The sequence below is a fragment of the Populus trichocarpa genome, chromosome 17 (genome assembly GCF_000002775.5).
Source record: "Populus trichocarpa isolate Nisqually-1 chromosome 17, P.trichocarpa_v4.1, whole genome shotgun sequence".
Lineage (NCBI taxonomy): Eukaryota > Viridiplantae > Streptophyta > Magnoliopsida > Malpighiales > Salicaceae > Populus > Populus trichocarpa.
The window spans coordinates 11,359,926-11,373,362 of NC_037301.2; the positions used below are offsets into that span (position 1 = coordinate 11,359,926).

General features: G+C 39.9%; 1 protein-coding gene and 1 pseudogene across 3 annotated transcripts; one reads left to right on the forward strand and one right to left on the reverse strand.

Moving 5' to 3' along the window:
* The first annotated feature begins 355 nt into the window (after positions 1-355).
* On the forward strand, positions 356-5,213 carry LOC18107373 (uncharacterized). 3 transcript variants are annotated; one of them, XM_024588562.2, is made up of 7 exons: positions 368-1,068; positions 1,155-1,191; positions 1,768-2,004; positions 2,112-2,159; positions 3,631-4,076; positions 4,214-4,316; positions 4,978-5,213. In XM_024588562.2, the coding sequence occupies exons 1-6, from the start codon at positions 713-715 to the stop codon at positions 4,284-4,286; spliced, it is 1,197 nt and encodes a 398-aa protein (XP_024444330.2). In that variant the 5' UTR covers positions 368-712; the 3' UTR covers positions 4,287-4,316; positions 4,978-5,213. The 3 variants fall into 3 exon arrangements, with proteins under 3 accessions (XP_024444332.2, XP_024444330.2, XP_024444331.2); XM_024588563.2 differs by having other exon boundaries at positions 5,033-5,213; XM_024588564.2 differs by lacking the exon at positions 2,112-2,159 and having other exon boundaries at positions 356-1,068.
* A 6,151-nt stretch (positions 5,214-11,364) lies between these two features.
* LOC18107374 (eukaryotic translation initiation factor 5-like) lies at positions 11,365-12,797 on the reverse strand (annotated as a pseudogene).
* Between the last annotated feature and the right edge of the window lie 640 nt (positions 12,798-13,437).

The following is a 13,437-nucleotide window of genomic DNA, read 5'->3' on the forward strand; positions in this document are numbered from 1 at the left end:
ATAATAATATTAAAAATAATATTTTTGAAAATATTATTTTAAATAAAAAAAAATATTTAAAAACAACTGCTATAATAAATACTCTTCACTCATTCAAGTAGTATCATTTGAAAGGCTGAATGACGCACAATACGTGGCAATTGGCAATAAAACGCGCACACAAAAAAAAAAGAAAAAAAGAAAGAAAAAAGAAAGCAAAGACACCGTACCATGCTTCGAAAATAATAATGCTTACGAGAATAAAGAAAACAACCTAAAAAATCCCATCACACAAACATTATAATGTTGACGGACCAAACCATAAGGCCACTTAATTAAAGCTGCTGGCAAAAGTCCCCCAAGAAACACATCATCCCCTCACCTCTCCTCACAAGGACACGTGTGTTTGTCCAAATTTAACATCACCATCACTGTCACAGTCACAGACACAATCTCCATCTTCCTCTCCCTCTCCCCCGTTTAAAACTCCTCCTACCGTCCTACGTCTATAGTCACACGTGCTTCCCTTCCTTTTTCCTCGCCGGAATTTCCTCCCCTTTCCCTCCCCCAAAAAACAAACCCCTTTTCCTTTCCTTTGCTCTCCTTTCACTATCTCCCCAGCCAAGCACCCCCTAACTTAACTTGTCAAATCAGATTTGATTTTTTCCACTGTTGGATTGTAACTGAATCTAAGTAGCAGTACTCTGGTTACTAGTTCGACTTTGTTATTTTAATGGGGGCGGTGACATCGACGATGGCGGCGAAGTTCGCGTTTTTTCCGCCGAGTCCGCCGTCGTATGAGTTGGAGGAGGAGGAGGAGGAGGAGGAGGCGGAGGATTGTGGAAAGAAGTTAAGGATGGTGATGGGGGTATCTGTACGTAGTAACAACAACAATAATAATACTAATAGGAAAAAAGTTGATGTGTTGAAGTTGGAGACGAAGAGAGGGAATCAGGTGGTGGCGGTGTATTTTAAGAATCCTGCGGCGTCGTTGACGGTGCTATACTCGCATGGAAATGCAGCTGATCTAGGACAGATGTATGATTTGTTTTGTGAGCTCAGTTTGCATCTCCGTGTTAACTTGATGGGGTCAGTTCACTTGGTCAAAGCTGATACCTTTTTTTTTTACAAAAATAAGAAATGCGAGCGTTGATTTTTGTTGAGTATTTATGCAGGTATGATTATAGCGGGTATGGACAGTCAACTGGAAAGGTACATTATTTTGATTAGATTTTTTTTTTTTAAAAAAAACTGCTTTGGTTGGTGTCGTTGCGTTTGGTTACTGAGAGAATATAGGGAGAAGAGAAAATTTGTTCTTGTTTTTATGGGATTGGTTTGGTCGCCGGGAAAAGGGGAGGAAATGAAATTTTGGAATTTGATTTTTTCTTGTTGGTATTGACTTGTTTGGTTATTGAGAAAATGGTGGGTAGAAAATAAAAAATCCTCCTTTTTCTTGAGAGATTTGTTTTTTTGGATTGTTTGGCAGATGATGGAAAGAGATAAAATGGAAGGGAATGAAATTGGAGAATTTTATGGGTTTTTTTTTTTTTTTTTTTTGAATCTTGGTTTGAGAAGTTGGACAAGTCATATAAAATATAATAGTAAACCAAATTATTGTTTCCTCTTAGTTGATTGACAATTGTGGGACTGCCAAAATGACAGTCGGATTTAGTTGTTAAGGTTTCTTGAAGCTAAATGGGGTCTTGGTTTTTTTTGGAAATATTTTTAGTCTGGCGCTCTTTTGAAGACAGCTGAACTGTTTGTTGTGTCACTGTTCTTTTTGGACAGCCAACTGAGCAGAATACATATGCTGACATAGAAGCTGCATATAGGTGCCTCGAGGAGAAATATGGGGTGAAAGAAGAAGATGTTATCTTATATGGACAGTCAGTTGGGAGTGGACCCGCTTTAGATTTGGCAACACGGTTACCGAAGTTAAGGGCTGTGGTTCTTCACAGCCCTATTGCTTCTGGTCTTCGTGTAATGTATCCAGTGAAGAGAACTTATTGGTTCGACATATACAAGGTATTTTTCATCACTGAATGCTCTCTGCAGAGCTTTGATGTCTTGAGTATTTTTGCTATTCACAAGTTAACTGCATTTTAATGGTTTCTTGCTTTTTTATGGCACAGAACATCGATAAAATACCTTTGGTCAATTGTCCTGTACTGGTTATTCATGTGAGTATTTCTTTGCATTGAAAATGATGGCTAAATTCTGTGATATGTTTCTGATGTTTTAGCTTGCTGCTATAATGCTTCTTCACTCCATCCTCCTTTCCCATGACCACACTGGATGGGAAGTATCAGATGCATGGTTTGTCCACACAAGACAGAAATTATATTAAGTGAATAGCCTATAAATGCAATCATGAAGTGAAATTGTTTGTAATAACTTCCTGTTTACACCAAAAAATCTCACATTTGCTTATTCTGGATTACACTTGGGAAAGTTCTGTTGCCTAGATGATTTTATGATGCAATAATGAGTTTTAACTTTAGGATCAGAATTTCAGACTATTGTTCTGAGTGCTGCAATTTGTAGAAAAGATGTTCTGTTCTTTCTACATGTTTAATACCTTCTTTCCAATGATTGGGACTCAACTATCCTGTAATCAAATTGAACTATTCTACATGTTTAATACCTTCTTTCCAACGATTGTGATTGAACTATCCTGTAATCAACTTGAACTATAGCTCAGATTAAGTTTGAGCAAAAGATCCATGGAGCTGACTATATAGTTTAAGAATGGGTGAGGTAGGATTTATTTCAATCAAAGCAAGACTCACCATTCATTTAAACGTTTGAGTTTTCATGGCAAAAAATCATTAACTTATGAGAGAACGAAAGAAGCTGCAAGAGATATTGAGTTTAGAAGAATGCCATCATAATCTGTGAGTAAATCTAGGTCTTAATATCACCTTTAACCATCTTAAATTTTAAAGACTAATCACCAGTTGTCTAAACATGTTTATTTCTTAAAATTACAGTTTTCAGAATAGAAACATAATGTTTCTATCAGATAGTACACTCTATATTCCATCCTCTGGAGAATGCGGTGACACCGAAGGAGAATAATTTGCTTAAAGAAAGGACAATGAATACCGAAATAAAGGATGAAAAAAAAAAAACGATGAAGAAATGCAGTAAGAAAAGTATCTGTTGAATGTCAAGAAGATGGATGAAGGTGACAAACTCTTTTGAAAGGTCCAAAAAACTGAGAATAATCGATTGAATGGAACTAGGAGATGCTGCTGTTTGTGTAGTGAATATAATGCAGGTGAGGATAAAAAAGAAAAGAAAAGATGATACATAATATACTTTAAACTCATATGGTCTATGAACAAGGTACTTTAAGACCAGCACAGGCTCTGCTATATTATTTTGGTGTACAGTTTAAGTGGTTGTCTTATGAGATAAATGTGCATGTTAGTTTGATAGTTGACTAATGCCATCCACCATGATACGCAATTATACATAACTTGTCCACCATAATACGCAGAACTTGTCTCTTTCTTTGGATAATGAAACTGAAGGTTATACTGTATAAAAGTGTCATGGTTACTAGCATGCAACATTCTGTCTAAGTTTTTTTTCAAGTTTACTCTCTGTTGAGCTGTTGCATTCCTTTGTGATTTCTGTCTCTTGCAGGGAACTGCTGATGATGTCGTGGATTGGTCCCATGGTAAGCAGCTTTGGGAGTGTTGTAAAGAGAAGTATGAACCATTATGGGTGAAGGGAGGGAATCATTGTGACTTGGAGCTTTTCCCGCAATACATCAAGCATCTCAAGAAGTTCATTTCGGCCATTGAGAAATCATCTCATCTGAGAAATGTTTCTGGGCCCATTGTGGATCGAACAGAGGATCATCGAAAGAGCACAGATTTTAGAGAGGCTTCTATATCAAGCATAGATCAGAGAGAGCGGTGTAGGTTAAGTGCTGAGCAAAATGAAAAGCCTAGGTTAAGCATAGACTGCAGAGAGAAATCAAGATGCAGCACTGATAGGAGAGAGAAATCAAGAAAAAGTATGGATCGCCCTGAGAGAGATAGCAATGGTTCATACCAGCATGAGAAAGCGAGGAATAGCATTGATCGGTAAGCTAGCTAGGAGTTCCTGTTCCCCATTCATTGCATGCTTTTCTTTTGTTCTTTTATCCTTTGTGACCAACATGGCGGCATGCGCATGCGGTTCTGCTTTTTCTTCACTGATGATTGAATTCTTCTGGTGGCAGATTTGGGGGCATGATAAGATCTGTTGGTTTGTGCAATATTGATTGTTTCAAGCCCACAGCGACAGCCATCTGAAGAAAAAGAAATGTCAATACGCAGTTTAAGGTTGTATTTTACTTCAATTATTTATTTGGCTGACGGGGTTGTTTTGGTGATAGTCAAATTTTCCACATAAAAATAGGAAATTGATTAAACTGATAAATTATATTTTTCCCACTTTTAACATATCTCCAAGTTTAGAAGCATCGCTCTGCTCAGCCCCCAATCCCCGTAGGATGCATTGCAATTTACTTTTGATGGACTGTGTTGCAGAAACTGGTCTAATCGTGCTGCCATTTAATATTGCATAGCTTTTCTGGTCATCGTTTAGTTTCTTCACAATATCTCCTTACAATCCTATTGAAAGAACTTTGAATCCTCCCCACAAAATGCTGACTTTCTTCAGTCTTCACTGGTGAGGGAATTCAAACTCTAACCATACACTCGGAGAAGGAAACTGCCATCTTTTTAGGGATAATCTGCTAGAATTGCCTATGATTTTCTGCACGTGATATGCGATCACAATTGTGAAAAAGGCAGAAAAGCTATGACAATGACGCAATGACGCCTTTAAGTTACTGAAGGATTCTCAAGTAAAACTGACTTTCTGAAACTTAAATGTGCTATTTTTTATCTAATGATCTTTCCTTTTCGTGGTAGAATTTTGCCTCCATGTTTTTTACCCTTTTGTGATTTCCCACGGTATTCATGTTTTGTGATTTTGCAGTGCTATCTGTTACAAATCATTTTCCAAGTCATAGGTTTTTGCTTGTTCTGGTCAGGAGATTAAACTGCTATCAGAAAACTGCTGGTTCATCTGCTCGGCTGTTGCTACTGATAATAACTTTCTGAACTTGTCAAGTATTGTATCCTTTCCATCACTAGTTATGAATCGTTGTGCTGTTCAGGGAAACTTTAATTTTTTTTCTTAATTAAATAATTTTTCATTTCGTAAATAGTAAATCAATTTTTAAGATAAACCCTAGCAAAATATATTTAAAATGAGATATAATTTAGTAAGAGATGGGAGATTACTTGGCTTGACTTCCTAGTCAGATGGGAATTTTCAGAAATTCTTTTTCATAATGAATTCTCAGAATTTTTTTCGATGCAGTATGCACTATCTAAGGATCCTCCTCCCCATTGCCGAATCAGATTTAGAAAATAAGTTGCAGACTTACTTTCAGTGCTTCTTGCAGCCATCTTCACATAAAAAGGGTCACAGTGAAATCTACAATATATGCAGCATGGCAACATCACAGTCAAATTGGCTTTGCTTCCCATTTAGCATCAAATAAAATTAAATTGAATTTGGATGAAACCCAGAACCAGGGGCATTTTTAAAAGAAATCCAGTCGAAGTCATAGCATTAGTTAATTATCTAGTACAGATAGCTTGAAGGTATTAAATGTTGGGTTGTTGCCATTGCATGTGGAGCAAATGGTTGGCACCAACCATTGACTATTGGCAGCCACCATTGTTGAATGAGCTGGAGACGGTGGCCACCATTATTGACCAAAGAACAAGTGGAGCTGCCATGGATGCCTATAAATAGAGGCATATGTTAGAGAGCAAAATGAGAGAGTTAAGAGAGAGTGTGTAGAGCCAAAGATGTGAGAAATGTAGGAGAGAGTGGGCTGCCAAGGCAGCCAACAGTAGCTGCCATTGCAGCACTGAAAAGAGAGAAATAGAGTGAGGTTGAGAGTTGCCAAAGAGGGGATGATTCCTCCTCCTCTATTGTTGTAAATCTTGTTCTCTCCCTATATAATGCAATGACTTCTCCCGTGGATGTAGGCGGTTTGCCGAACCACGTTAAATATTGTGTCAGTGTGCTTTACCTCCTATGAGCAAATATCAGTACATCACCGGTCGAAATTCCCTACAATTGGTATCAGAGCTGATGGTTTAAATGGGTGTTTGATTTTTTGCTCAAAAATGAAAGTTGTCAAAATTGTGTTTTGACCATACCACTGTGTAGAGGAGGCCCAGACGAAGCCACTGGTGAAAACGACGTCAAAATCGGACGTCGAACATGGCCGCACTCTCCATCACTCTCCGGCAAGGCGTCTGCCCACGCGCGCAGACGCGCCCCACGCGTCTTCTTCGCCCGGATGGGCTGACCCGACCCACATGGCTGACCCGGATATGAATGACGTCAGCATGACATAATTGTGATGTCAGCATGCACAGTAGGCATGCCAGGGATGACATTAGCCTGATGTAAGTGTGATGTCATCATGCACAGTAGGCATGCCATGTCAGCAGCCACATCATCGACCAGTCAGCAGACACGTCAGCAACGTGGGACCCACCTGCCACATCATCAGCCGCGAGCCGAGTTGAGCCGAGCTGTTTTGAAGCCGAGCCGCGAGCCGAGGGACAGGATCCAGTGTAGCTGATCCTACGTGCAACCGGATCTGAGATTGAATCTGAGCCGTTGATCAAGCCAGAATTGTTTTGATCAAATCTTAGCCGTCTGAAGTACGATTTGGACGATTTCAGACTTGTTTCCAGCTAATTTGATCGTTCCGGATGTAATGGTACGGTCCGATCGTTGAGATTTGAGATCGAAAGTGGTGGTGGTGAATTAACAAAAGAGATTGCTCGATCAGGAGGCATCTGAAGGTCATCATGGTGGTCGATGGAGATGAAGAAGAACATGTCACACATGTTTGCCCAATTACATGTGTTGAACTGCTAAGTGAGGAGAAATTTTAATTGCCTTGAGGGAAGGCAAAATTGGGACACTCTTGGACACCCGATCATGTGGACGATTTGAGGTGGAGAGTGGAAATTGATGAAGACCAATCTTGACGAATCTAAGAACTGGTAGTCTCGTTAGATGTTGAGAAATCAGGTATAAAACCGGGATACCCCAGATCACTTGTAAAGGAAAGCCGCAACAAAGCTAGCAAATGGTTGTATATACGAAAAGACAGTACGGTGGATAGATACGTTCTAAGAAGTTCTGTCTAGGAGATTGGGTTTTAAGCGGGACCAGTGTGACCCCTCCAAATCTTTCCTGGGAACTTGCTTAGTTGAAGGATCATCCACACAGTACTATTTTTGTATATGTAACAGTTTGTAATGAAACTGTTGAAGACTAGCAAGATGACGGCACAAAGGAACAGTTGGGTTCTGTATGTTCAAGGATCTGATGGAGTGGTGATTTCTCCAAAGAAGTTAGATTCGGTGACTGTAATTTCTCGAAGGGATAATTAATGAAGACCCTGATAATGGAAGAGAAATACAACAAGGGATAAAGATTGACACCCTATTTTGACTTGGATAAATGTTGTGACAGGATGAGCTGCTGTCAAACATAAAAGCAAAGAATATGGAGAAATCTGGAGAACCGAAATTGTACGAGAGCACACGGAGATTGTGCAGGAGTACCCAAAGGATCCAACGAGGTACTGTAATGAGACAACAGATGCAAGGAGAAGAAGAGTTCCCAGATGAAGCTCAGAGCAGAGACTGTGTGAAAAAAAAAAGTTGTACAACAGGAAGTCTCTTGTGCTCTTGATAAAGGCAACAAGCGAGGACCTTTCCAATGCATGCAAGGATGGAAAGATGAGCTGTTGCAGAAGCACCTAATTAAGGGGGTGCGACCGCCGATGAAAGGCGAAAACACCAAAGAGAGTTGGTGTGGGTGGAGCTATCAAGCAGAAAGGCATAGAAGCTCCAAACATAGAAAATGAGATGGAAGATTGCGAAGAGTGCACCGCAACTCTCTCTTTCTATGTGATCAGTGGCAGTGATCTCTCCCAAGTCCACATGGTGGTAGAGAATCTTGGAGCCACTGGAGACATCCCCGATGAAGGAGGATGTGACCGCTTCATGACGGACGGAGACACCTCAGGCAGAAGGTGTGTGGGCCATAAAACAAGCCCAAGTACAAACCGCCACATGACGATGAGCGGAGACACCTCAGGCAGAAGGTGTGTGGGCCATGAAACTAGCCCAAGTAGAAACCGCCGCATGACGACGAGCAGAGACACCTCAGGCAAAAAGGTGTGTGGGCCATGAAAGGAGCCCAAGTACAGACCGCCTCATGATGACAGACGGAGACACCTCGGATGAAAGGTGTGAGGATCATGATAGGAGTCCAAATTCAGACTGTCTCATGACGACAGGCAGAGACACCTCGGATGGAAGGTGTGAGGACCATGACATGAGTCTAAGATAAGACCGTCTCATGACGATAGGCAGAGACACCTCAGACAGAAGGTGTGCAGACCATGATATGAGTCCAAGATCAGACCGTCTCATGACGACAGGCGGAGACACCTCAGGAGAAGGTGTGAGGACCATGATATGAGTCCAAGTTCAGACCGTCTCATGACGACAGGCGGAGACACCTCGGATGGAAGGTGTGAGGATCATGATATGAGTCCAAGTTCAGACCGTCTCATGACGACAGGCGGAGACACCTCGGATGGAAGGTGTGAGGATCATGATATGAGTCCAAGTTCAGACCGTCTCATGACGACATGCGGAGACACCTCGGATGGAAAGTGTGAGGACCATGATATGAGTCCAAGTTTAGACCGTCTCATGACGACAGGCAGAGACACCTCAGGAGAAGGTGTGAGGGCCATGATAGGAGCCCAGTTCAGAATGCCCCAGAGCCGATGTGATGGCTGGATATAAGTGGACAAGTGTATAGCCAATGAAGAGGCTATGATGAGTATGGAGACAAATGCAGGATTTATTTTCATGGATATTGCCCCCATGCTAAAGATCAATGAGCTAGAAGACATTTGCCTTAGACAATAAGTGGATGGCTTGTGGAGCATTAAGACGCGACTGCTATGAAGGAGCAGAGGGCATGCGCAGGTTCCGGGAACAAGTTGACTCTTGTCAAGGTGGTGAGCTCAGTAATGACATTGTAATACTCAGAGTATGAAGATAGAGATGGATCAACCTTTAATGGGCTGTCCCCATGGTTAAAAGGGAGAGCCACCTGGACTCTTGAGACTAAGAGCGGGAGACTCGCGGAGAAGTAAGGCGTGGTTCCTAGGGAGGAACAAAGGGCAGACGCAACTCCGGGATGAGTAGACTCTTGGAAGAGTGGTGAGCTCGTGATCACATTAAAATACTCAATGACTGTCGCACTTGGAAATATCCGTTTGAGGGGGTGTTGTAAGCCTTGGTGTAAGGCTTGATAAATCATTCCGGGCCAAGCATGGTTGATATGCTTGAAGGGGGATGTTGTTCCAGAGACAAGCGTTAAACACTCTTCAGATGAGATATGACAAACCATCTGGTTGAAGTGATCCTTTGGAGTGAGCAAAGGGGTGCTTGGATGACTCTGGTGATTAAAAGGTTTGGCAAGTACCTGAAAACTTGGCCAAAGACGCTCTCAGAATGATAAGCTTGGAAGAGCTGCAGAATGCAAGCATGTGCTGAAGAAGCAAGAAGACAATTGCCCACATGAATGGCAAAGGGGGTGATTGTTGGGTTGTTGCCATTGCATGTGCAGCAAATGGTTGGCACCAACCATTGACTATTGGCAGCCACCATTGTTGAATGAGCTGGAGACGGTGGCCACCATTATTGACCAAAGAACAAGTGGAGCTGCCATGGATGCCTATAAATAGAGGCATATGTTAGAGAGCAAAATGAGAGAGTTAAGAGAGAGTGTGTAGAGCCAAAGATGTGAGAAATGTAGGAGAGAGTGGGCTGCCAAGGCAGCCAACAGTAGCTGCCATTGCAGCACTGAAAAGAGAGAAATAGAGTGAGGTTGAGAGTTGCCAAAGAGGGGATGATTCCTCCTCCTCTATTGTTGTAAATCTTGTTCTCTCCCTATATAATGCAATGACTTCTCCCGTGGATGTAGGCGGTTTGCCGAACCACGTTAAATATTGTGTCAGTGTGCTTTACTTCCTATGAGCAAATATCAGTACATCACCGGTCGGAATTCCGTACATTAAACACTTTATGCTTAAAATGTTTTATCATTAAAAAAAAACGTACGGAAATATCAATTACCAGTTAATGGTTAATTGCACGCTCATAGTTAAATTTAATAAAACTGAGTAAATGAGACAATTGCAGGGGACTCAGGAAAAGAAGACCCCTGTGCATGTGCAAAAAGACTGCACGCAGCAGTAACTCATGTTGAATGTTCATCAACTGAAAGGAAAGGGACCTCTAATCTCAAATAAAATTTTCAAAATCAACAAGATCGAGAAGCACAAGAAGCATTAAGATACCATGAATGCAATGAAGATTATGACAGGTTCACCATAAAGCTTCATTGCAAAATATACTCATTAAGTGCAGCAAGACAAGGCAACAGGACACCCCACCAAAGTACAAAAGACTCTAGAATCAATCTAGACTGCAAGATAAAGAGTAACACTCCATGGACCTATCTACTAAAAGACCGAATCAATGACTCTTTTATTCATCACACAACCACCATGACAGACTCATACTCGGGACTTGCAAAATAAACGAGAGAAAAGCACATCATTCTTCCTCGAACTCGGATTCGGTATCCCTGGAGACAATCAGAAGAAGGGCTGAACTTTCTTCCAAATCTGAGAATCCATGCTGTCTCTCTCTAGCCCTTCTTAAATTTACTGCACGATGTACTCTTCCTCCAGGACATCAGCATCCTAGAGTGCTTTCAGGACAAGAGCCACTTCCTTCAATGCATTCGAGCTTGCTTCCCATATAATTCCTCAATTGCTCGGAGCACAAGTAATTGTGATCCCTCATTCTGAGCAACAGCAGCCAATAATTCTTGTTCTCGACATCCACCTTTGGAAAATCCTTTTTAAACACCGTTGAAAAATGTCTCAAACATATTAGAAAAATTATATAAATTATATTTTGAAATTTTATTTAATAATTTAAAGTGTTTGGGTTGAGATATTTATTTAACATGATATTAAAACTTTTAATTTGTTAATTAAATAGTCACGAGTCTCACTATTTTAATTCTAATTAATAAAATTAAATATAAAATAAAATGAAAGGGTACAGATAACTTTCCAATATTTAAGACCGTTTCCTAAGCTGACCAGTAAGTAAAGCAAGAAAAGACTTCAGGTTCACCTTCACCTCATTGACGAGAGTTTCATGAGTTCTTGAATTTCCATTCTCAGCTGTTGGTTTCTCCTCTCGAGATGGTGAAGCGCACACTCAATTGCTTTTGAATGCATTTGCAACCTGCCTCGAGAGATGTGTCGGTTTGCTTCTGGACATCATCTTCATCGTCAACTTCTTCCTTCTCATCAACTTGGCTATGAGTTGGTGACAAACATTCCTCATCAGAAATGTTTGCATTCTTTTTCGTAGAGCTAGCTTTTGCTTGGACATCTTTTAGAAGACCCTTTCTTTTTACCTTTCTTCTTCAGTTTCTTCTGCTCCTCATTAGCATTTTTACCTTCCTTCAGTCGCTCCTTCTCAGCCCTCCTCATTGCCTTTTTATCCTTCAATCCTTTTTTTGTTTCAGAAGGATTCTTCACAGTGAAAGTGGTGAGCTTCATATCAACATGTGACACAAAACCACAAACAGTACATTTCAACTGGATCATCAGGCTTTTGGTGGTGATTATCTCAGTCCCAGAGTTTCCACAGCCATAACACTGGACATATTTCTTGAAAAATTCTCAAGAAGGCCAGCTAGTTTGGCAGTGTCATGAGAACCATTTATAAGTGAAATCCCTGTTTTCGCATCAAATTTGGATTGTGCACCAAGCTCGCAACCGAAGTACTTGTAGTATAAGAAGTCGGCCTTGCCAATATTAACCATATTGACAATGTTTGTCTTGATGCTTTCCTCGGCCCTTGATCTGGTAATCATCTTGGGCATCTTATACCTATAAAAGGCATCATCGATATTTGAAGCATCAATATCCTGCATCACCAATCTTGATCGCAATAAAGCAAACTCACAAAACAAATTCACTAATGTCACTGAATGCAAATGCTGGTATTCAGAAATTAGGTAGCAGCTATGTTGTTTTTCCGATATTCCTGAACATGAAAAAACTCTTCTTCCTTAGTCAGGAAAGGTTGAATATATCAGCCACAACCATGAAAGTGACGAAGCTTGGAATAAGCTTCAAGAAATCCTAGGATTTTTCTCAAGCAAAAAAAGTTTCCTATATAACATTGGAGACCCTCCATGCTTAAATTAGCAAGATCGATTGTGGGAGGAAAGAAACTATAAATGCCATGTATGTTACGTTGTTGGACAAGAAGTAGAGGAGGATAATGAATGCAAATGAGTAGAATGTTTTTTTTTTTTGATATATCTATATCTTTTTTGTTTGTTCTAACAAGATGTTTTTATGGGATATTTACGTGTTATTTGGCATAGCAACTTAACCACACTTTTAAATTTTTTTAAATTTTAGTAATTTTATATATATTTTTAGATTATTTTAATATATTGATGTTAAAAATAATATATCTTTCAATATATTTTCAATACTTAGAAGAAAAAACACGATTGCTTTAGTCTTAGGATAATTAATGGGATTTATTATAGGGTTATCTTCCATACTTTTGACCTTTTAGGGTAGTCATTTTACCAGTAATTAGTGCCATTGAAGCTTCCTTGGAGAACTATTCCGGTCAGAGTAAGTTTTTCTCACTTCTTGAAATTTCAACGTATTTAAGGTTTGATTAGAGGATACAATGAACTATGATGAGATAACATGGAGACTGGCTAACTAGGTTAGTAAGAGGAGGAGAGTTGATATGGGTCCCTTACGTTTCTTCATCGATAAAGGTTAAGCCTCTCGACACTCCAATGCTTCTAACATAACCACTAGTCAAATATTTATGGAGGATCATTTCTTTAAAAGGCTTTTAAAGTTTTAATAAATTGGAATCGCATGTGAATTATAATCGTATTTAAGGTTTGGTTAGAGGCAGGGGTGAAAAAAAAATCGAAAAATTAATTAAATCGAGAAAACCAGAAAAAATAATTAAAATAATTAAATTATAAAAAAACTGATTAAACCGATTAGAATTTTTTAAAAACCAACCGGTTCGGTTCGGTTTTATAAGTTTGAAACTGAAAAAACCGAACCGAACCCAAACAGAAAAAAAACTGAGTAAAACCAAGCCAAACCAGAAAAACCGAGACAAACCGAAAAAAACCAGTTTTTGTTCTAAAATAACTGATCCAAACTGAAACTGGTTGGTTTGAAATGATTTCGGT